Source organism: Stegastes partitus, unplaced genomic scaffold (genome assembly GCF_000690725.1).
Source record: "Stegastes partitus isolate 25-593 unplaced genomic scaffold, Stegastes_partitus-1.0.2 Scaffold1537, whole genome shotgun sequence".
Classification (NCBI taxonomy): Eukaryota; Metazoa; Chordata; class Actinopteri; family Pomacentridae; genus Stegastes; species Stegastes partitus.
In genome coordinates this window covers 43,334-68,894 of record NW_007579268.1, presented here as the reverse complement: position 1 = coordinate 68,894, position 25,561 = coordinate 43,334, and the positions used below count along the sequence as shown (strand labels likewise).

General features: G+C 43.0%; 1 protein-coding gene across 1 annotated transcript in view; it reads right to left on the bottom strand.

Annotated features, from left to right (window-relative positions):
• The window catches only part of mei1 (meiotic double-stranded break formation protein 1), a 66,999-nt gene that overhangs the window by 19,565 nt on the left and 21,873 nt on the right, over positions 1-25,561 (bottom strand). The window contains exons 16-23 of the mRNA XM_008300412.1: positions 20,784-20,844; positions 19,973-20,070; positions 15,171-15,327; positions 13,110-13,260; positions 9,914-10,096; positions 9,524-9,655; positions 9,076-9,265; positions 896-1,012 (exon numbers count right to left, since the gene is read on the bottom strand). Of these exons, the coding sequence (XP_008298634.1) occupies positions 896-1,012; positions 9,076-9,265; positions 9,524-9,655; positions 9,914-10,096; positions 13,110-13,260; positions 15,171-15,327; positions 19,973-20,070; positions 20,784-20,844 (1,089 nt within the window). The remainder of the gene's footprint in view (positions 1-895; positions 1,013-9,075; positions 9,266-9,523; positions 9,656-9,913; positions 10,097-13,109; positions 13,261-15,170; positions 15,328-19,972; positions 20,071-20,783; positions 20,845-25,561) is intronic.

Here is a 25,561-nt window from a genome sequence, read left to right as displayed (position 1 = left end):
ACATCACTAGAGGTCGTGTAAACCCTCCGTCACTGCGGTGAATGAAATGCTTAAAGCGACCTGGACGTGTCCGAATGACAGAATGCCGTCACTTTAACTGACTGATGAACACAGCGGCTCACTTCTCTACCTAATATATTATCTGTGGTGTTCGCATTTGATAAGGAGTTCACATTCAAGACAGACAATCAGACATGATGTGATGTAACAGATAAAATGTGACAGGATGAGCTTTATCATGTACTGCCTGCTATGCAACGTCTCCCGCCGGTCAGTCGAGACCGGATTTAATTGATCTGTGAAAATGTCAAAGATGATGGGCTGGAAAGTCCAACCAAACGCCACAGGATGATGTTCCACTAATGCAGTAAAAAGACTAAGCGGTTAGTCACAGAGGGTTTCTGACATCAAGGCAAAAAGCAAAGAAAATTGGATTCTAGTCGAGCTTTAAAGTTTGATTTGGCCAGATACGTCAGGTAAACTTCTGAGCAACACTTTCATTTGCAGATCAGCAGAAAGTGCTCCTCTGAGTCTGTTTGTGATGATGATACGAAATCAAAGATGAGCAGGGCCTCCTAGGAAGAGATACAGGAAACTGTGCAAGAAGTCAGCAACAACAGATCAGGTGCTGAATATAGAGACATCTCACTGGATGACTACGTGACTGTAAGGGCTGACCATGAAACTTAAAGCAGTCTGTATGCACGACTGAAAGAACTATATGACTGTTATGGCATTTCTGTGCATGTAAGAAAATGTTTGCCTGTGTGGCCATGATGTACCAAGCATATCATTAAAGCTGCCTCTAATCTAGGGGGTCTGCTTGAATGCTGATAAGACAGATAAATGCTGTGTGGAAGGGAGCTGACCCGGCAGCAGCACCTTTCGGCCTCACCGTGGTAGAGCAGCTTGAAGTGCGCTCCTTCCATTTCACTGTAGGGGGAGTTTGAGGGCGGGTCACAGGCCTGTGTGACACAAAGCAGCTTCAGCAGCAGAGGGAGTGAATTCACTGCTGCAGAAAGAGGGCAGGAAACAAAGCAGAACTGTTAAAAAAAGAAAGTGTGAAAAATAGGCTGGAGACAGTGTGTCTGACAGAGTGGAGGTAAAAGGCTGCTTGACATCCTGAATCAGCATTTCATCTCACCTCATTACTAAGTCTGAAACATGATGTTCCCAGAGTATTTGTCAGCAAAGCTGGAATAGAGGGTACAGTTCAAGCTGACACTGTTCAGGGAGGACTTTCTTAAAACTCCAAAACCCCCCAAAACTGCCAGTGCGTTTGAAACACATGGTATATATGAAGAATTGGCAAAATGACACCATTCACGAGAAACTGTAAAAACACTGAACTAATGGAACCAGTCACACAGAACATCCATCCATCCATCCATCATCTCTACACCTTAACCCTCACCAGGGTGGTGGGGGGCTGGAGTCTATCCCAGCTGAGTCAGGGTGAAGGCAGGTTCACCTGGACAGGTAACCAGTCTATCACAGGGCTACACTTAGAGACAGACAACCAAGCACACTCACATTCACACCTACGGACAATTTAGAATCACCAATTAACCTCAGCATGTTTGTGGACTGTGGGAGGAAGCCGGAGAACCCGGAGAGAACCCACGCTGCACGGGGAGAACATGGAGACTCCACGCAGGTGTCCTCACCGGGATGTCAACCAGCGACCTTCTAGCTGCGAGGCAACGATGCTAACCAACGTGTAGTTGCAAAAATAAAAGCAAATCTAAGCTTAAAATCATGATTATGATCTACTTAAAATCGCTTTACAAGAAATCATGTGTTAGAAATTAGGGACTATTTTGCAGAACCCTGCTGAACTTCAGGTTGCGTTTCCACCGAGCAGAAAGGAGACGAGTGTGGCAGCAAATTAAAAATGTAAAATATCTACAGCAAGAAGAGCCACCATGTTTCCCTCCAGTTTTATTAACACCTGTGGACACATGGAAAAATGCTGTACATGCTGATTCTAGTTTTAAAAAAATATTCGTAACTAATCCCAGAACTACTTTTCTGTTTTTCTTTTTCGTACGATTCATGTCGTTACACCTTTGTTACACAGCATAAAAGACCTTTGTGAGTCCTCTGTACTCGTAGCTATGGTTGTGCTGTTTCCATAGAGATGCAGGACTTTATACTGCCGTGAGAAATGAGCTTAAGGTCAGTAAAAAAAATAAAATAAAATGACAGGAGTGAAAATACAGCCAGAAACTTCTTGGGGTTCGGAGGGTTAAACAAAGGAGAGCAACCTGCATTGACTTGTGGACTTTATGAAATCCTGGCTTGCAGTGCAGAACAGTCACCTATAGGGAATGGCTACGGCACACAGTAATCACCAGGAAGAGGCAAGATGAGGAAACTCTATTTACTCAGAGATGTTAAAGTCTCTGGGATCATTGATTAAACTTCTTTTTCCATGAAAACAATCCCTTCCTTCCTTTAAATGGCTTAGAATAAACTCTACACTGTTGCTGCTCTAGAATGGGCAGATCTATAAAGCCCACATCTCATCTCTCTCTCCATCCACTCCTGCTGACTTCATGCAACACCACCCTGCAAGCTAACAGGGTAGGCTTCTTAGATTGTTTAAAGTATGAAAACCTAGAAGTCTGAATGCGTGTTTTTGAGACTGTAACTACTGTTTCAAGGTGCAAATGCTCAGTCATGGCTTATTTTTCTCACAATGTGTCTTCTAGCATATAAAACACCACCATATGGATATGCTAACAATGTAAAACACTTGATTTTCATGCACACTTTGCCCACACGCTTTACCACGCACACTCTAACTACTGATATTCTCGGTCTGGCTCCACGAAGGGGTTAAGGGTGGAAGGAGCAGGCAGGGAGAAAAAAAAGAGAGAGGGAGCGTGAAGAGGAACTCGAGGTGAAAGGAGGCAAAGGGCAGGAGTACTCTCACAGGAAAGAGACTGGAGAAAGATCAGGCAGAGCAGTCATCTACATACTCCTTTCACCACTGTAGTGCATAACATTAAAATATGTTCCCTCGGGATGCCGCCGCATTGAAGCTAATATAAAGCATATATTAATGCAAATTACAGTGGGCTGAAGTGGAACACGTGCAGGGATAACAGTCTGTAGTCCCCTCAGGGCCCGGGATGAGCAGAAAGCAGGCAGAGGCTAACCACAGCAACAGTTCCTGAATCCCCAGCTGGCACCCTGATGTTGTGCCCTTCAGCTGTGCTCATTAACCTGGTCAAGTATACAGACATAATAATACCATCTGGCAGACACCTCTACTGAAAGCACTGCACAGCACCCAGGACGCATGTGTGAAACTGAACATGTACGACTCCACAAGAGTCAAACCAACACTGAATAACTGCGACTTTATAAATAGCACACAGTCGTGACTCGATGATCCAACACTAAATGTAAAACCTTCTTCTATGTCGGATATCAAGGCTGTCGGATTGTCCAGACGGAGGTCCAGATACGAGGAGGGCTTGATGCTGGAAGGCTCATTAGTTGTTAATATTTATTGTTTATAGTTGTTATAATAACTAGTAGGGCTGGTCCAAATAGAACTTTCTGCTCTCTGGATATTCAGGCCCAGTTAATGATGGGGGGACACTTCCACCACGGGGGAGCGCTCCGACTGGATGGAAGTGTCCAGAACACACAGGCAGTACTTGGCTGCTGATGCTAGTTTAGTTAGCGCTCACACTTCTGTTTCCTCCATCGGATAGCAAGGGTTTGGACTGTTAAGGGTCGGATTATCGAGTCACGACTGTATATATTTTTTAAAGCATCTTCACCTAACTTTTTCCAATTCCTGTCACAGTTTCTCATCCTTATCTCAAAATTCAAGATATATGTTTCTATAGAAGATTCAGTCGTCTGCTGGAAACATCTGAGAGATCAGCAGAGATTCAGAAAAAATTAAATATTTTTTGAGTTTTGTGTAATTGGTGATGATTTGACAACATCTGCAAATAGCAAGCAATAAGTAGAGTCTCAAATACTCTACAATACGGACAAAACACAATAGGTAGGCTGTTGGATTTAGCCTACCAGTGTCCAATCTGCCACTGAGTTTATCCTATGAGAATACAGCAATTTTACAAGTGAGCAAATCTACACATTTTCCTCTCTCAAGTACACAGCGCAAAAAACAAAACACATTGTCTGATAGCAACCTGAGGCAAACTGATACTATATTCTGTACAAAATAAATCACTATGGTTGATAAATGTCTCACATCCCGCCGTCTGCATTGTCAAAGCACGTTGGGATGATTTGTTTTTAACGAAGGATTAATGGTTCCTCCCGTCCTACATTAATAAAAGGAGACAGCGTTCAGGGAAATGTTTCTGCCATTTCAATTTGATTTTAAAGTAAAGTTTTCAGGAGAGAGAGGGTGTGTGATTGCATTTCAGTTGAAACCAGGTTTGCCTGGCAGGGCAGCCACATTAACTGTGTACATACAACCCACAACAGGAGATGTGAATCACACTGATCAGCTCATTGTACTGCAATGTTCTGCTGGAAACCTTTGGTCCAGCTGAGTTCGACTACCTGGAAAAGATATCTATGACGTCCTTCTGACTAGACTGGAAAATGACAGCTAGTAATTCATGTTAAATTAGTCAGAATGATAGCTGCAGACATCTCATATTGTTCTGCATGACATTGCTTGTAAAAGGTTTCCCATGGATACTGGTCCAGCAAAGCATCTGAACAGCAGGAGCAATGGCTGCTGTGGTGGATAAGATCAATAGAAAATGCCAAGAACTCATCAGAGAGGAGTTAGCAGAGAGTAAGAGCTTTGTTTCTCAGATACTTGTGGTTGAACTTTAGCCTCAGGCTGCTCTGACGTGACTATAACGCTGCTTGTCTTGTGCAGTCATGGTTGCAGCGCAGCACGTTTGAAAAGCAAGCCGCCACCACGTCCCACACGCTGCAGCTTCAGACGTCACGACACATAACTGCAGAGTAAATTAATCTAGTCAAAACTCTAGTTTGAGATATCTGCAACTGCATCTTGACAAGGCAGAATATCAGTTGAAGGTATCTACACCATTCCGACTACTTCAAATTCCATTTAAGATATCTAAGAAGGACGATGTCTTGAATTGAGGGAAATACAGGATATCTTAAACTAAAACTGCGACTAGTCAGAATGTCTGTGAAGGTCCTCAGTCATCCCGGTCATGGTTATACTCGTAGTTTAATCAACTGGACTTGCTTGAGTTCCTTGAGGACGTTCCACCTCTCATCCAAGAGGCTTCATCAGCTCTGACTGACTAGTTGGGAGTTCCACATACTGATATCCAACTCTCTCCAGGAAGATGAAACCACATCCACACCTAGCCACAATAGACAAACCCCACTGTGGCAGGGAGGAGCACTAACGACTCACATAACGAGGGGGAGGAGCAACAAACCCCCAATTAAAACCAAAACTCTGGTCTTAACACCACCTTAAGGATATCAATATGTGGAACTCCCAACTAGTCAGTCAGACCTGATGAAGCCTCTTGCATGAGAGGTCTTCAAGGAACTCAAGCAAGTCCAGTTGCTATGATTAATCCATGAGAATGACTAGTCGGGTAGCAACTGGAGATATTTCCCAAGCGGTAGTGGGAGATGCTCAGCAGGAATGAAAGGAAATCAACAAAGAGCCCAAGGTGTTGCCTTTGCCCCCAGAATCTTCACATCCCAGTCCAGCATCCCAAGCTCAATCTGCAGATTACCCATTTCACTACCCACAGGACCCGAAAATTTGTCGCAATGCTGCGAGACAACATGGGACACCCCCAGAGGTCAGGTGTCCATGTCACGATGGTACAGAACTGTCAGGATGCACCAAAACAACGTCAGGCAGGTGGTTTTAATGTAATGTTTAATCAGTGTCTAAAAAAAACCTAAACTGTTCTTTAGCTCAAGTACAATTCAGTCACTGTTTGTCCTGTAATAGGTGTTCTTAAGTGAATGCATTTAAATGAGTATGAGAGAAAAAACAAAAAAACCCAAATATCATTAAAAAGCTCTTCCATTGTCTCTTAATATGAGCCTTTGACTCAGAAAGAAAATGCTGCCGAGGACAACGACCCAACAAATATAAATCAGTACAGTGTTTCTCTCAAATACTTTTCTATATTCAAGAATGATTAAAATAAGTGTTTCCCATTAGGTTGTAGAAAACATAATGGGAACCACTGCTAATCCATGTAGAGGCCAACTAATATTTTACATCATTGTTTAAATTCCAGTAACATTTGTTGTGCTGCTCACTGCGACTGTCTTGAAGAATAATTAATTGTAAAGTTTTGAGAGATTTTGATCCGAATTTTTCTAAAAATGTGAATTCAAAAGCGTTCAAACGTTTCACTCGTCTACTGTTGTGACTCTGAGTGTCAGTGGCTCTTTGTGTTATGCTTCTTGTCAGTGCTAATGGTAGCGGGAAGGGCGTAGACAGCAAACCTGCTAATGATGTGTTTGGGACGACCAAGCCAAAGGTGCCTCTACCTGTGTGTCTGCGACCCGGCTGACTCCATAACACCGAAGAAAACGCTCTTTCTTGTTTTTTTGATTAGATGATACCGAGAGTTTATACTATATTTTATTAAGGCAGGCAGACAGACATTAGTGCCAAGACAATATAAAACTCTGACAAGTCTGTTTTTATTGAAAACTGGCATCCAAAACTTTAAACAATCTTGTCCTGGTCTCCACAGTAATCTTTAGAGTTGTTGCGTGTGTGAGGTGAAGTACAAAGTGTTGAATCGACTGAGTGACGTTAAAAAATATATATATTTATTTGGAAAAAAAAAAATCTTTTTAGTCAATACCGAGACATCTGAATGCAAACAGCTCAGGTGTGGGCGCTGCTGGCTGTTTATAAAGCTGATTTTTAATTGAGTAAATCTTTTAGTGTTTGCTGTGTGGGGAAAAAAACGACAGCGAGCATTTGATCTATTACGTTTCACAGCGTACGAGCTCACTGTGTGTGTGTGTGTGTACGATATATATTTATCAGTTTGTGCTGAGCAGGGAAGAGACAATTTCATCAAAAGCTTTTATTTGCTATGCAAAGTTTTAATGTGCGCAACTGAGGCAGAACAACAAAACGGTTCTGCTGCATCGTAAAAAGAAAACTGCAAGTTTTACTTTAATCACCTCGTAATTTATTGTATCTGTGCTTTAATGAGATGTAACCGAACATCAGGCCAAATCGGTTGACGTTAATCTTGATACACAACGGTGGATGCTGCCTTTGCTGATGAAGAATGGAGAATCATTTTTCTGTGTGAGGAAATAAATGCGCTGTAATGGTGGATTATGCAGCCCCAAGAGTCAGAAAGTAAATAAAAACCCCATCTGCTGAAAATCAAGTTGTTGTTTTTTAACTCGTAGGTATGTCCATATTGTGTGTTTTATATGCTAGAAGGCAAATCGTGAGTGGAAATAAGCAGTCGACATCATGACTGAGCATTTCTACCTTGAATCTGCAGTGTGCCCGGGACAGTCTCAGAAACACTAATTCAGACTTTTGGCGTTTCATAATTAACAATCAACCAATCCTGCTAATTTGCAGGGTGGAGCTTTCTGTATTCTTCTGCAGAATCTGTCTCTGGTTTAAACATCCATCCTTCATCTCTACACCTTAACCCTCACCAGGGTCATGGGGGGCTGGAGTCTATCCCAGCTGACTCAGGGTGAAGGCAGGTTCACCTGGACAGGTAACCAGTCTATCACAGGGCTACACTTAGAGACAGACAACCAAGCACACTCACATTCACACCTACGGACAATTTACAATCACCAATTAACCTCAGCATGTTTCTGGACTGTGGGAGGAAGCCGGAGAACCCGGAGAGAACCCACGCTGCACGGGGAGAACATGGAGACTCCACGCAGAAAGATCCAACCAGCGACCTTCCAGCTGTGAGGCGACGGTGCTAACTGCCCCTGGTTTAAACATGCATGGCTGAATTAACCCAGTATTTCAACTCTCCACTGTGTAGCGTAGAGCATAATTGTAGGTGAGCTTTTGTGCTCGAGCTGCCACCAGTAAGAAGAGTTGAGTGGAGAGAGAGAAAAGGGCTTCATAGATTCTAAAGGACAAATCTTCTGTATTACATAGTTATAGCTAAATTATTTTTAGTCAGTGATTATTCTTATCGAAAAAAAATCCAAATGTATATTTTCTAAGTATTACCAAACATTCCTGTGTCTAAACTTTGCCTTGATCTGCTTATGCTTAGAAGTTTAAAAAAACAAACAACAGCTGAGAACTGAGGAGAGGTTTTAGGTAGAACAAAAGTGGGTCCTGTCAGCAGAGGATGTAGTTTTTTATTGCCAAAAGACAAAAAAACAATTGTCAGTTTTATGAACCCAGAAATTGTTTAGAGAGGTAACGTGATAAAGTGGCACTACCTAAATAATGTGATTTAAACCAGAGGAAACAATACGTCTGAGTGTGTGTTTGGGTCTTTGTGAATCTGTATTTATGTGTTTGTGCATGTGTTAGTAATGTGTTTGATCTCATACGGATGTGATTAGCTCAGACTGGGTGTGGCTCAGGACACAGCTTCATCAACTGTTTTTGCAATTCAATACTGAAATCACACAATATGCTGAATGTTACTCCTTGATTGAGGCACATTAGTTTAAACGGAAAGAATTACTGTTATGACACAACGCTTCAGGCGCCATAAATGTATAACGGTGTGCAATTTATCTATGCATGACCCAAAGACAGTCGATACAGGTATAAATTAAAACTACTTTAATGTTTTAGCAACTCTCCATGAAGCTTTTTTGCTAAAAAAAAAATAAATCAAGAAAAGATTCACAGACACTCTGATTGATTTTAAAAATCCTCAAATACTTTAAAATTACAGAGAATCAGTTAATCTTATCTGGTCCATTTGAGAACATCTAATCTCATCTATGTCGAGTCACAGGACAGCTACAGATATCCCTGCACAGATTTCTGCCATTAAATAGTTTTTCTTGGAAGATGCAACAGGTATTTCTATAAATATATAATAATATATGTCTATAAACTTCTGGAGGATTATGTCTTACCCTGTGCAGTGTGTCCCTGTCCAAGCCGATGGCCCACGTTCTCCACACTAACTCGCTGCAGTGCCTGGAGCAGGGCTGCCCTAAGACTTGTACACAGGTCTGTGTCATAGTCTCTCTGCCCATGCAGGAAGACTTCCATTACACCCAGAACTCGCTCTGCCAGCGGAGCCTCTCTGGTGCAAACCATGTCCTGTAGTCACACAGGCAGCCAATTAAAAAGATTGGCACAACTTTTAATTCAGAGTATCTCTAGGTACCAGCAGTGTGCCGCAAAACCAACCAGTTACACAATGCAGGTTAAAGACAAATGGGACACAAGTTAAATTTTTGCTTCAGGCTTTACAAATAATTCTGTTTAGGTGTTAAACAATGCAGCACATTAGCCAGCATTTAAATATGTTTCCACTTCTACATGGCCAAGTTCTTAAACCTAAGCTGTGGTTCTCACCAGGAGGGTCAGAATGACAGCTGGGTGTTTGTCTATCAGAGTCAGGAGCTCCATGGTTTCCAGGTCTGGCTCCTGATCCTGTGCCTCATTTGCATGACTTTCTCTCTTCTCACCTTTCCTCTGCACGTCTGCCTGCACCCAGGAGTGAAAGCCAACCACCTTTTCGTCAATACTGATTTTAATTTGTGATAGTTCGAAGGGAATTAGAAAAAAAACAAAAAAAAACCAAAACACTCCAGTGAATCTCTAACAGTTGCCCTGTTGGAGTGAAATTAATTTGTGAAACTCGCTGGAATGAAACAAGTACAGGGAGTTCAATCAAAGCATTAACATTTTTTACTGTCAGATAGATGCGAGTCTGGGATAGAAGTGGAACAGATGTGCCCTTACCGTGATCTGCTCTGCATCTGGATGCTGCGCTTGCTTGGTCAACCAAAGCTCCAAAACCAGGGGCCCAAATTTATTTGCTAGGTCTGGATAGCCGCAGATGAAGTGGAGGAGCGCCGGATGGTGAAAGTAGAGGGAAGAGAAGCTTTGGCAGGAGAGAGCTTTGCTGACGCAGTTCAAAGGAGCCTTGGGTAGGACAGTATAGACAGACTGAAAGTGCTTCCTGTGAGATAAGTATGCCTATTCAAGTTAAAACATTTGCAGTTCTGAAACATTTTCTTCATAATTCAAATGCCAGAGTCCTTTTAAACCCAACCGATGCAGAGCCCTCAGATACCGCAAGAAGTCTCCTGTAATCTACTGGTTACTGAAGCTCATGGTAAACATAGTATTTATGGAATTTCACAGAGGATGTCTCATGTTATTTGAAATAATAATAATCATTTAAAAAAAAGAAACGTTATTCGTTCCCTGTAGGTTTAGAAAGAAGCTACCACATTGCTGCTGTGCCGTTCCCCACCTGCAGCCAATCACATGATCCCTTCTCCCTCCACCTACAAATAAGACCCTTGACATTTGAGAATACTTCAAATCCACCACCTGGGATGGATTCGCTCCCCTTGCCTTCACAGAGCAAGCCATCCTGTTTTTGCTAGAGAACTATGAACTCATACTTGGTGGTGCTGATTCGTAAATCCACCACTTTGCTCTAGCCAGCTGGCCCAGTGCCGGCTGGAGGCATACATGTCATGGTGCCATCATCCGCAAAAAGCAGAGACATCACGTTCTGGTGCCCAGACATAACACCCTCCTGACGTCAGCTGTGCCTTACATCCTGTCCATGAAAATCACGTACTGGAGAGGAGACGAGGCTCAAATGAACTTGACTCAGTGATCAGTATGGGGACACAGCACTTGGTCCAGCTGTATAAAGACCACATGGCCTGCAGGAGTGGCCCTGGCACCCCAGAATCCCAAAGCATCCCTCACAGAGTATTTTGAGAAACACAGTCAACAAAACACATCTAGAATGAAACATTGGTCCACTGTCTCATGGCCAGGAGGAAATCTGCATTGATCCTTCTCAATCTGAGGTTTAACTGTTGGCCAGAGTCTCCTTTTCCAGCGCCTTGGCAAAGACGTGCCCTGGGAGACCGAGAGGTGTAAAACCACACACTCCTTAGACCTCGTTCTTTGCCTGCTGGTACCGGATTTGCTTTCCCCTGAATCAACCAGCCCCTACAGGTGGAGAGGGAAGCTCATCACCAGGTTTCCACCATGTCTGGACATAACAGGCTTCTGACCACAGCTGCTTCGGTCTGTTTCCACGGTTATGGTTTTGAGCAGTATCCCCTCACTGGGTCTGAGGGATCTATCCATCAGTTTCCTTACAATCTCAGGCAATTCCCTACCTAGAGGTGATAAGTTCAGCTCATCATCTCACCTCATCTCAGACGTTCTCTGGTCAAATGAAACGTCGAGTCAATCACTGATCTTCGGCACAAGGAGCGATCGTACTCAGAACAATTATTGGATCCTTCAGTGTGAAGATGGTTTGTTACTGCCAAACCCTGACTAGCACAGAAATCCAATAACAGTTCACCAGTCAGGCAGCTCATTCTCCCAGTCACTCAACTACAGATTTCCCAGTTATTGAGCGTTGACGTTCCCCAGTGCAACTATGGAGTCTGTATGTAGGGTCCTTTCTAGAACCTGAACCACTGGCTTCAGGAAGGTCTTGCATTCTGAGTAGCTGTTGATGCTTATGCACACACAACGGTGAAAGTTTTCCTCTCTGAAACCTAAAGTCGCATTGAGGCCACCCTCTCGTCCATGAGGACAAACCCCAAATGTAATGCTGCCAGCAGAGGGCGTCTAAGTATCCTCCTACCTGCCCTCCTGAGGAAGAGAGGGACCCCCCCTTGATGAGGAGTTGGGCTTCAGAGCCAATACTGTAGGTGGCGATGAGTCCAAAAATCTGGCCAATACCTTCCAACCTCCTGCACCAGCTCCATCTCCTCTGAGCCTGAGTGGCTTTTAGTTTGTCAAAAGCCAGATCCCAGTGCAGGGGCTGGTGACGCCACAGGTTACCCCGCTCTCTCCAACAGCCTGAACGACACTGCACCTGCCCCATATGTTGGACATCGCGGGAGGTGGACCAACATGGTCCCCTCAACTTGCATTATTGACTGGGAGCTGCTCAGCCACCAGATGCCAGCTTTGGGACACCATCCCCCAGGTCTGACTCCAGGGGCAGGTCTCGGTGACTTTCTTCTGGGCAGGGTAAGCACTGTTTAGTTCACAGTCTCCATAGGAGTATTCAGAATTACTGTGATGAACAATACAGATTTTGTACCAGAGATGAATATACGCTGTCAAGCTTTGATCCTGAGTACTTTGTGGCCTTCACATTAATCCTTTTCATGCAAAATCATACAGAAGTCAGGCTCCAGTACATGCTGTCCTCTTTCTCTGCGCACAGGAAAAACATCATTCTGTGAACACCCTCGTCTTTATAAAATCTTAATATGGCACTACGCGTCAGTAAAAAAAAAAAAAGTCTCAAAGAAAATGATTGGAGATATTTTTTTTTATATTGCTGCCTCACAGAACAAAAAAATCCAATAGATTATTTAAAACTGAGGTGGACCGCTTGCTTTAGCTGTGAAAATGCAGGAGCAGTTCCAAAGCAGTGAAACAGCCTTCTTTCAATAAAATGTTCCCACTCCATTAATATTTTCAAGAAAAACCTCAAGACGTACATGCTCTCAATTTTGGTTGCTCTTCCTCCTAATATTTCACATTTATATCTAGTTTGGAAATATAGATATAATTATGTTTCATATTATTTATTAGATTGTAAGTCTGCACATTTTTTGCTGCCCATACAGCACTTTAGTCAACCCAGGTTGTTTTTAAACATTATATATAAATGCATTTGATTTGACTAAGCAGGTATTGTGGTGTAAGGTAAACAGGTACAAACACTGGAAATATATCTACATGAGCTTAATACTTGAGGCATTTACAAAAGGATCATGTTCTACAAGGTGAGGAGGTTTTCCTGAAAATCCTGAAACAGCTAAAACTGAACTTGTGCATTAGTTCTGACTGTGTACAATAGTCAGCTGATTTACTACTTTGGCAAGTCACACAATGTGTCTTGATTTCTGTTGTTGTGTGAGGTGATCAGAATTACCCTGTCGAGGCTGGGGTTCTTGTCCTGCGTCACCGCCAGCAGGTAGAGGGCAGAGCGGAGCACAGAGGGAGGCAAGGCACAGCTGCCCTGCTCCTGCACCGAATGCAACAGCCACACCACGCTGGAAAACACCGTCTGGTCTGGAAGGAGCCTGGATCACACACGCGCATACAGAAATGACGGTACTTCCAATATTACATGCTCAGATAAACGGGGGCCAAACATTTACATTGGAGCTTATGCAAACACGCAGACGGCAGACACATCCAGAATGAGGGGAATAAAGTGGTCAAACACACAAACTCCGTGTGCAAAGAAGAAAAAGTGCTTCAAGGGCATGCTGATGTCAGAAACTTTCTATTTCTCTTTCTCATGCAGAAGCAGACACAAACACTCTCAGTTAGAATGTATACCAAGGACACACACACTGAGTACACATCCGCTGCACACACCCCCAGCCCTCCCAAGCTGTGTAAATCTCTGGCCACATCTCCCATAATCTTGATGAGACCACACAGTGGCAGGGGGAGGTTTTCATCCCATTCCCCAGAGGGTAATGCATAGCCGGGTTTCCACAGAAGGACAGATTAAACTTTCCAAAGAGGCTGACGTACTGTATCAGCGAAGTAATAAAATATGTGTTTAAGAACACTCTCGGTTGGCCGCAGCAGGACTGCTGGGATAGTGAGAGAGCCACAGCGACACGTAAAGCCACCTGAATTTGTATTTATATGAATCTGATACTCAGCATGACACCAGCGTAGATATCATCTGGGACTTGGGTGATGTGTACACAGCGATATGTGTTATCTTACTGCTGGGCTGCGTTACAGCTGAGCAGAGTGCTGCTTCAAGTATTTTGGATGTTTTTAAAATTCAGCTGATGAAATCCATCCCATCCATCCATCATCTACACAGCTTAATCCACACTGGGGTCGTGGGGGGCTGGAGTCTATCCCAGCTGAGTCAGGGTGGAGGCAGGTTCACCTGGACAGGTAACCAGTCTATCACAGGGCTACACTTAGAGACAGATAACCAAGCACACTCACATTCACACCTACGGACAATTTACAATCACCAATTAACCTCAACATGTTTGTGGACTGTGGGAGGAAGCCGGAGAACCCAGAGAGAACCCACGCTGCATGAAGAGAACATGGAGACTCCACGCAGAAAGATGCCGGGTGTCCTCACCGGGACGCGAACCAGCGATCTTCTAGCTGCGAGGCAACGGTGCTAACCACCGAACCATCTTGCAGCCCGCTGATGAAATTAACTATAAATCTATCTGTTCATCACATCCATGTTAATAATTTAAGTTCTCAAAATTACAGCGATTATCAAATATTTATGTAAGAAAACAGACATCTCTGAAATATTTTCATGTAGGAGGAGATGCAATATTTAATTCCGCTAATATCATCATAGCGTGCTGAAACGTTTACACACAGACAAAACTGGAACACAGGTTAGTGGTGCTGCCAGCTGGCTACCAGCTCTGGCAGCGAGCATAGAGATGTCTGATGACATTGTCCTTTTTATATCAATTCCCTTACCACAGGTAATACAGTGACATCAAAAGCGACTCAGCAGCCACCAAGCCAGGAAATGACTGTCCTGATCAAAGACATATTCTGTTACAGTCCAAATGGACACTGGTGTGGGAAAATAAAGTCAGTACTCCCGGATCAAACTGTGTTTGCTCTTCTTATAAAACTGCTATGCAGCAGTGCTCCGTGTAAGTGCTGAGAATCTGGATCAGCAAAATGCTTTTTACTGATGCTGAAGTATTTTTTGATTAATTCCGTTTCTACACAAATACCAGCTCGGAAAACAAGATTTTTTTGGCATTTGGGTGATTTTAAATTGAACAGACTTCCCAGCAAATGCAAATGTTGGACTTTCAAAATAACATTATGAAGCCCCAGACTGTCTGTGCATATCTGCATGTGCAAAATGTGATCGTTGTAGGTGAGGCTGTTTTCTCATGCGTTTATTCATGTGTTCTGCTGCTTGACACTATTCTGTGTTGTCCACTGACCGGCCCAGAGTGTGTATTACCTGTCTCCGTGCTGCAGAGCAAGGCACAGCATTATCACCAGACAGTACTGAGCGGCCCTTTGTCCTTTATATTCAGACAGCAGAGACGGCCAGTCTGACAGATGGCAACACAGAGAGGGAAGGTTGTATCGCAGAAGATTCTCCACCTCTTCAACATCTGAGGGACAAGCAAGGAAATAAAACAGAGAAGCGTTTAATAATCCATCCATCCATCATCTCTACACCTTAATCCTCACTAGGGTCATGGGGGGCTGGAGTCTATCCCAGATGACTCAGGGTGAAGGCAGGTTCACCTGGACAGGTAACCAGTCTATCACAGGGCTACACTTAGAGACAGACAACCAAGCACACTCACATTCACACCTACAGACAATTTAGAATCACCAATTAACCTCAGCATGTTACCAGGACGCGAGCCGGTGACCTTCTTGCTGCGAGGCGACGGTGCTAACCATTGCTCCACCTTGCAGCCCTAGAGTTTAATAATCAATGTTAGAAATAGGAAGAGGAGAAAGTCATAGACAGATGCTGAAATAGGGAGCGAGGAGGAGAGAATATGGACGAAGGAGAAAGATGGATAGAATAAAATAAAACGCCCCGAGGCCTATTTACAAAGGACTCACCGATTTTGCGTTTACGACTGAAGCCAAGCCAAAGCTGAGGCTTATAAAAAAAATCATGTAGGGATGAAAACGAGTGAGGTTGGATTACACACTTTTCCAATTATTTAAGTTACATCCACACGTAACGCCAATACTCATCATTAAGCGGACGTGGCTGTCACGAATGCTTAAATTCAAATATTTACAACATTCTTTGAAAAGTCACATTACGTGATATAGCAAAGTTAACAAACAAACAAAAGATGAACATGGACTGACAGGTATAGTGTGCAAAGGAACATGAAGAAGGGGTTGAAGATGAGAGACACACGGGTCACTGTGCTGCCTCTGTAAAGACTGGATGACATATAGACGTACAAGTTGCTGCATATGATGGCAAAAAAAAGGGGGGAAAAGACCGAGGCAAGAGAGAAACAATTCTTCTGATGCAGCTAAAAGAGAGTGTTGTGATGTTGCCTAAATATCTGGTGGTCTTTAGGGAGGTGGTGAGAAAAAGGCAGCAAGAGAGAGAGAGGAGGGGGTAGTCTGGAGAAAATAGTGTGAGATGCAGCTTCTGAAGAACTAAAAGGGACAAACACAGAAAAAGAAGCAAAAACAAGAGCAGAGCACCGAGCAGAGAAAAATGTGCTGTGCAATGTAGCCTCTTGTAGGTCTGAGGAAAAAACAGAAGAGATAGAAGAGCAGGAAACAATATCTGTGGTATACTTATGAGGGAATCACAGGAATGCCAAAGTAGGGGAAAGAAAAGACGGGATAAGGGTTACTGATCCATGACTGCACTGAAGATATAACGCCTTGCAGAGCCTGTGGGACAAAATAAGCGACGAAGGGAGTATGGGTTAAAGGAATAAGAAAGAAAGAAGAGGGGAAATAAATATAAACAGGAATGAAAAGGGGAGAGTCTGCAGGCTCATGGCATAACTGAAAGTCCTATGGTCTGGTGAAGGGGCTCCACGTTACGCCGCAGTCACCACATCTAGGTAAACGGTGAAAGACTGGAGAACCGAGGAGGGGGATTAGAAGAACAGAGTGTCGTACAGAGCCTCAAAGGAAGGACTGTGAGTGAAAGGAGCGCAGGAAAGGACAGCCAGATGAAGAAGATGAGAAGGGGGACAACAGATGGGAGAGAAAACAAACAGGCCTGAAAAGCAGGCTGCAGTGACACGCTGCCTCCTGTGCAGGTTTTGATCAGCAGGGAGGGAAAAAAACGGAGAAGAGAAGAGAAGAGAAGAGAAGAGAAGAGAAGAGAAGAGAAGAGAAGAGAAGAGAAGAGAAGATTCACATACCCAAATTATGAGGCAGGAAACACTTTAATAATTCACAAAAATCAATCAGCGATTTCAAAAAGCAATTCACTCGACAAAATGCTGATGAGATGAAGTACAGAGCATAATATGAGAAGAACTGAATAATATAGTAAAATCTGGTGCTTGAAGTTTAAAATAACGGTAAAATATATAACATAAAATGTGACGGTAAAATTCGAGACGAGAGCAAAGAAAAATGAGAGAAAGCAAGAGGCTGGAAATGAAACTGAAACAGATAAGGCTGATAAAAGGGAGGAAGATGGTGACAAGCAGAAAGAGGAACAAACAGGAGTCTAGCTTCGCCGAACTCATTATTCACAGTCACAAACACACGTAAACAAACACACACACACACAAACACACACACACACAGAGCCGAACACTCGCTCGTACAGCTCTTACATCTCATTAACTCAAAGAAATGTTTTACTCAACTCGGTTGTCAATGTCACAATGCGTCCTCTGGGAACAACTGCAGATTCAAACTAGATGTTTTTGGCTCTTTATTTTAGGGGGGATGTTACGGTGATGTGGAATTAGATTAAAGGGGAGCAGTGCTGGGTTTTAGCGTTTGATTTGTGCTCATTTACCTGTAGTTACTTGACTTTTATATAATTTACTGCAGTCTAACACAATCAGAGGCAACGAGCCTTCAGTTAGAGGAGCCTAATCTGTGTTGTCACAAAGTGCGCCGACACTGAGGAGACCTATACGGGGACCTCAGCGCTCAATTCAAAGTCGTTTCACACATTAAACGCCGCACACACACCTGAGTCCTCTCCTGTCGTCCTGTATGGAAGCTCGGGCTGCTGTTAGTGACTCTGCAGACCCTTTTCTGAAATGGCATCATAAGCTTGTCTGCTGAGAGTCAGTCAAGCCTTTAAAGAGTCCCTCCAGTGAAAATTCAATTTCTCTTCCCTTTTTATCGTGTCCATATGGTGTTTTTCTAATGAGCGAAGACAAACAATGAGTGAAATAAGCAGTCCACACCACGGCTGAGCATTTCCACCTTGAAACTGCAAGATAATCTCAATAGCAGAGATTTCTTCTGGGGTTACTTTAGTTAATAGAAACCGGTTGTTATAATAGAGAGCTATGAAGAATATTAAAAAAGCATTACTGTTTATCAAGGTAATGTCCCACTCTGTGCACACTCAATGCAACCGCCTATTTCTAACTTAGCTGCACATTGGAGCTCTTAGGTTCGATGGTCTCTTAATAAAGGACACGTGAAATTCGCTTCACTTTTCGGCCACATCGAAGTGAAATTAAAAGCACTGACAGCATTTTAACTGTAAAAAATACCCGTAGACGAGTTAAAGTTCTAATCTATGTTTTGCTAGCTGCAGTAGTAGCAGTATGAAACAGACTTGGCGGCAAATGGGGACCAGTCACTGAAACGTAGTGACGCATTTTCTGCGTCGCACACAGTTTGTGCTGCTGTGACTGCAAGTCTTCGTTGTGAGGGATTACTCACGTACAAGTTTGCGGATAGTAGGGCTGGGCCATATCATACTGTGCACGGTACTACTGGTGTAATGTTAGGGGATGATGTGAAACTGAAATATCGCGATAAAATTTGAGTGAAACGCGCAGTGCCGTTGTTTTCATCTAATGCACATGGAGCGAGAAGCATGGCGGCGACCGAGGAGGAGGGCGAACGCAGGGCATCGACCGACACAGTAGGGCTGGACCCGGATATCAGAATATTTGGTCATGGTGGTGGTGTCTGCATAGCAATTTTGAGATCTGAATATTCGCCCGCCACTCGCCACTGACACCAGGTGGTGAAAACAGAAGTGTGGCCACTATCCTGAACTGGCATTAGCAGCCAAGTACTACCTGTCCGTCCCGCCCACTTTCACCCCGTGAGTCCGAACATTCACCCGGTGAGACCAAAGAAACTGGCTGCAAAGTTTTATCTTGCATAGCAGCTCTACTTTACTTTGGTCGCTACTATGCATTGTTATGCTCAGGACTTGTCAGCCCGTTTCCATTTGAAATGCCTTTTGATGAAACAATTTGTCAGCAAGTGATTTACAACTGATGCACTATTGATTTTGGGACATTACAGCTTTAATGCACATCAAAAACAGCTGCTCAATAAATAGAAAAGAAATTGTTCTTTTTTTTTTTATTTGTACCAATAACGTTGGGCAGTTTTGAAGTATTTTGTCAATTATATTGTCAGTTATATCGGTATTGTAAATTTTCTCATATTTTTGGCCGTATCACCCTGCCCTAGAGAATAGATCATATTTCCTTAGTTGAGAAACTGAATGGTTCGGGGAAAGAACAGATGAAAGGGTGCACATCTAATCCTGAACTCCTCTGTAGCAGGTTAGACTGCAGCATCAGGTGATCTAGTCAAGTTAAAGGAGAGCTACTTTCTTGACACTGAAAACTCCAGAATGAACCGAGGAAAGACAATAAAGTTTCTCCGTGCAGAATGCTGTATGATTCACTACATGAATGAATGCCTTTGTGACATTCAGTCCACTTGACTTAGTTTCACTTTCTTTGCATAATAACTCTAAATCGAGCGAGGAACACATTCCAATGCACAGCACTACTCTTAAAATCTTACACAGCAACGGTGTTACCAATGACAAACACTCACAGGTATTTCTGAGGTAATGACACTTGTCGGAGTGGGTTATTAGAACATTTCTACCATTCATATGCTGGTACTCTGAAGTCACACTTCTTTACACAAAATAAACTTTAACACCACCAGTGTTTCCAGTCAACGCTTTAACAGATAACTTGCAGCATGACATCACTGCCTGGAAGCTAACAGGAACAACGGGGCTTTTGCTCTTGCTGCATGTCGCTCTGCGTGCGGTTCAAGTGTGCGCGCGTATTTGCATACCGTGGTGGTCGGAACCAGAAGCAGGGTCTGACTGGGAGAGCAGACACACACTGAGTTTCTGTAGAAAACCACAGCAAGCTGCATTCAGATCGGGGTTCCTGAAAGAATTGGTAAGAGAGAGAGAGAGAGGGAGAGAAAAAAGCACACAAGGGACACGGAAAATAACAATGAATACAAAAAGAAGACGGTACAAAGAGACGGGGGAAAACTGCAGAGTGAAATGAAGGAAAAAAATAAAAAATGAGGGCACCTGAGACAAGCAGACAACACATATGGCACAATGCACGGTCAATACAGAGAAGAGTGAGCTGAAATACAGGGCAGGATGTGCCTCGACTTACTGCTTTCAAATATGAAACACAGACGCAGTATGGTTCAGTTTCATTACAGCTCAGAGCAGGGGGCCGAAAGCCTAGCGAGTCGGCCACAGCTATGACCACACTAACAAACAACAGCACAAAGAGGCGCGCGCCAACACCTACACATGCACCAACTAAAGCACATGCGTACACAAAAAAAAAACACAAAACAGACAGTAGACTTTGAAGCTGCAGATCCGTCACTCCGAGACAGACACGCTGCTGAGAAGACTGTCTTATTGGGAAAAAGTTGACAGAGTGACAGAAGAATGACAGATGCCTCAGTCACTGTTATCTGTCTCATTGCTCAATGTGCTCCAACAGAGAATGATAATAAGGAGTCAACTTCTGAGCTAAAAAAGCTTTTGGACAGCAGTACTTTGTTAATGGCTATGTGTGTGTATGTATGTGTGTATGTGTGTGTGTCCTCAGGTTATCCTGTTTCAGCGTACCTGTTTCCCGCACAGAAGAGGCCTTTGTGCTCCACAGCCAGCCTGTAGAAACCAGAGGAGGCTGGAGGCAAAAGGAGGCGAAGAGAGGAATAAATAAATAGTAAAACAGTACAAAATGAGGAAAAGGATTAGGATGCTAACAACAACTGTATTCATAAAAGGCTTTTAAAAATGAACGTTACCGAGTGCATACGAAGCAGAAACTAAAACATGATAATTAAGGCACTGGGCAGAAAATGCAGCTCTTTCATGTTCAGTCTAATTCTAAGGACGAAGAGAAAGAGCAGAGAACACCTGCTGGTATCAGACGTTAAGACACTTGGTTTAAAAGAGAACAAAGATCAGACAGAGTTAAACAACTACTGACATGTGTTCATGTTACAATAATCATCCATCCATCATCTCTACACCTTAATCCTCACCAGGGTCATGGGGGGCGGAGCCTATCCCAGCTGACTCAGGGTGAAGGCAGGTTCACCTGGACAGGTAACCAGTCTATCACAGGGCTACACTTAGAGACAGACAACCAAGCACACTCACATTCACACCTACGGACAATTTACAATCACCAATTAACCTCAGCATGTTTCTGGACTGTGGGAGGAAGCCGGAGAACCCGGAGAGAACCCACGCTGCACGGGGAGAACATGGAGACTCCACGCAGGAAGATCCCGGGTGTCCTCACCGGGATGTGAACCGGCGACGGTGCTAACCATTGAGCCATCTTGCAGCCCCTAACAAAGTCTGTATATGACAAATGGCTGCCACAGATCCTATTAAATATAGCTTCAGAGTTGAAACACAAAATGTTAAAGATATTTTACTGTGTAGTTTTTCCAGATGGAGTATTTTAAACTCTCACTTTGATTCAATCTTCTTTCTCCATGCCTTGCCTTAAAATGACTTCAATCAATGAAGTCCTGCCTCCCTCTCCACACGTCTTTCCCTACAGTTCGAGCACACCAGCTCTCCTATGACTCTGCTTAATCACTGTAAAACTACTCTGATACACAGGGGCCAGTCGCAGCATACAGCAACACAAGGTAGAAATACTCAGCCATGGTGCCGACAGCTCATTTCACAATTTAAAAAAAACACTGTGCGGACACATTAACAAATGCAAAACCTGATTTCATCTGAAGAGGTCTTTTATTGGTAGTATTTCACATTTTACTCCATCCTTTAATAGCTTTCTGTAAACGAGCAAGTCTTACCCTTGTAACAGAGGAAAAAGCCAGACAAGCATGAAATATTAAACAATAAAAATGAAAATGAAAAACATCAAGCATGAATATGTTTACAGAAAATAAAACTTTCAAATACGTGCCCTAAATGTGCCCTCATCGCTCAGCCATCAGCACACCCCACACAAATTATTCATATGTTTGCAATGAATGTGAGCCCTTTCACATCATTTAAAAAAAACAAGTAATTTAAAATAATCCTTTCTGGAAATACATATAGTCATAAATCTCAAAAAGTGTGTTTTTAGCTGTAGCAGTCAATTAATTTATTTTTTGGTAAAATAAGTTCTAGAGGGAATAGAACTATATTAATACTAAACAATTAAAATTTTATTGCAAGACAAAGAAAGGCTTTTTTATGCAGGATGTGAAATCTTCTTTTTATCAATTTGATGGCCAAGAAACATTTAGCGAGAACCACAAAAACTGTGAAGCCTGAGATTTCAGGGCCAGACCTGTGTATAACTTCTGAGCTTTTGGAATTTGCAAGGGGGCTGCAAGGTGCAACCGGCGACCTTCTAGCTGCGAGGCAACGGTGCTAACCACCGAGCCTCACAGCTAGAAGGTCGCCGGTTCGCTTCCTGGTGAGGACACCCGGGATCTTCCTGCGTGGAGTCTCCATGTTCTCCCCGTGCAGCGTGGGTTCTCTCCGGGTTCTCCGGCTTCCTCCCACAGTCCACAAACATGCTGAGGTTAATTGGTGATTGTAAATTGTCCGTAGGTGTGAATGTGAGTGTGCTTGGTTGTCTGTCTCTAAGTGTAGCCCTGTGATAGACTGGTTACCTGTCCAGGTGGACCTGCCTTCACCCTGAGTCAGCTGGGATAGACTCCAGCCCCCCATGACCCTAGTGAGGATTAAGGTGTAGAGATGATGGATGGATTTTGCAAGGTTCTGTGGTTTTTTATTTTTCAACGGAATCCATGACACAAACTGGGAAAGTTCTTATTTGTGGGCGAGTTAGCAGGAAATGACACACCTGGTGTTATTATGCCAGAAATAGGCCACATGATTCAGTTTCAGCTGATTTGCTCCAGGCCTTCATATTTTAGTCACACATTAGTTTTAAACAACACAAAGTATTTTATAAGTAGAGCATCTTCTGGCTACAGCAGATGTAAAGGGACATCGGTCCTGCTTTAATTCACAAGCTGTACTAAATGTCCTGGCTGCACCAGTAAAGAAGAACACTCCGAACTTATTGCAGAGAAGTTTAAATTTCATAAAGCCACTAACTCAGAGCAGCAAACTGTTCTGCTTTGATAACAGCTTGCAGCATAAACATAAAGCTGAGGTTTGCTACCAGATGCGACAGAGAGGCTGGTATTTTTTTTATCTCGTGTGTGTGTGTGTGTGTGTGTGTGTGTGTGTGTGTGTGTGTGTGTGTGTGTGTGTGCTTGTGTGCCATCATGGCATAACATGAATGTGATCCCCTCCTGTAGAAGGACAAACAACAAAGGCAGCTTTAGGTGCTTCGCCAGGCTTTTATGTGTCTATCTGGATGTAAGTGGACAGATTTTGTCAACACAATAGCATTGTAACCATGCACCTGTTACAACAGGTGTGTAGTTCAGATAAAAAAAGGGTTGGTTTGATAATGAGTGCTAAGACAGGAAATCCGTTGACTTCTCATGGGTCGAAATGTAACCACATTGACGGGCATCAAGGCTCGTCTGATCCCCTCACAAGACTAGTTTAAGTCTCTAGTATATGATGGCACCACACTCGCTTGTCTCGACGCTGGAGGCAACAAGTCTCCTGTCGGTAATTGAGCCTCATCATCTCGACTGCTAGTTTCGGACAAATTGCATAGCTTTCCCCTACAGTGCTAAACAATTGAATCCAGGCATTTAGCTTCGTCTCTGCTGTTGGTATTTCTGGCATTATTTTGTAACTGCACAAAATACAGATTTTAGTTTTGCAAACATTATCTAATTACAGTAACAGAAAGTCTCGGTGGCTCAGAGGAGAACCCAGTATGTTATGGGATGATGAAATGAAATGAAGTTAATTGCTTTGCATGATTAGCTGGGAATTAGGCTTTATGGAGGAACTGCTTCTGTTTCTGCCCATTTAATTTAGTCAGACATTTAAGGATTCAAACCACATTCAAGAAAGGTGTTTAGCTGGCTCATCTGGATTAAAACAGCAGGCTTGTTTAGAAATGTGTTTGTGTTTTGTATTCCTCAGTGGATGAGACACACACACACAGGCCTCCAGTTTCACCGTGGAATGGGCTGCTGCTGCTGCTACATAGTGCCAGCGAGACCAACAACAACATGTGCAAAGCCAACATTAACAAGAAATAAATGTGCAGCTAATTTAAGAACAAGAGCTCTGCATGCAGTCCTTGCACCAGCTATCGTAGCTACTAATAGCACAAACCTCATCTGAGTGTAACACAGATCCATCTGTCGCCAGAGAAACAAATATGGTGTCTGGGTTAGTGGCGCCATGCCATGTCGTGTTTTCCCGCTGCACTGCATAGCACCGTAAAGTTGTTTACCTGAACTGCTAATGAAGCTCCACTAAATCTGTCATAAACAAATTGTGTTTACTTCTTCGCCAATGTAAAGCTTTTAGTATGAAGCAGCAACACTAAGACATGTTCAGAAATCCCCTTTAGGTCACTGCCAATGTCTCAGCTCTTCCTATTTATAGTTTATTTCTTCCTGTCACTGTTTTTTTTGCTCTTTATCTTCTGTGCTCTGTATCCAGTCCGCTGCAACAAGTGAGTTTCCCCATTTGTGGCGAAAAATAAAGTGCAATCTAATCTCATGTTTACATCAGCAGTAACTTAAGGTTACATCCATTACTATATCAAAAGAGATCACAGAGCGCTCAATAAAGAGAAACGTAAGGTTGATATCCGACTGTACAAACAGAGACACACAAGTGAAATCAAACTAACTCGATCAGTCATCTAGAAAAAGGAAAATGTGTCCAGAGTGGCTAAAGTAAAATGTATTGATTGGTTTACGTATCCAGTTCTTGTTTAAAGACATTAAGCTGTAAGTAATGTCTTGGCTGCTCCGGTGCTTCAGGGCGGGAGAGAGCGCTCCGAACCGATTAAAGAGAAGTTTAAATTTCATAAAGCGAAAATGAAAACAAGCCTGAATGTAAAATGTATTATTGATTAAGCCAAATATTTCTCTATAATGCATGACATGTTTCTCACGAGTTCACTTACATCAGGATTTTAGGGCCTTTTAAATTATTCCCATAACATCAATGCCAGAACCTAATGTTGTATTTTGAATTATTTTCAATTAAGTTCACTTTTATTTCTCCGTTAACATGCGTCTACATCAACGTGTCAAACTGACTGTGTCATAACATCAGAAATGTTTTTGTTCAGCCATTAGTTTTAAATGTGTAGGAATACTTTAAATTATCACAAAACTAAAAGGTGGTTTGCACAAGCAGCAGAAGAGAAACCACACTGCTTAGAGAAGGCAAAATCAAGTGGTTCTGTTCATTCAGCTTGTAGATATCTTGTCCCTGGTAGCTGCTATACACCCTCATAAAGCTCAGAA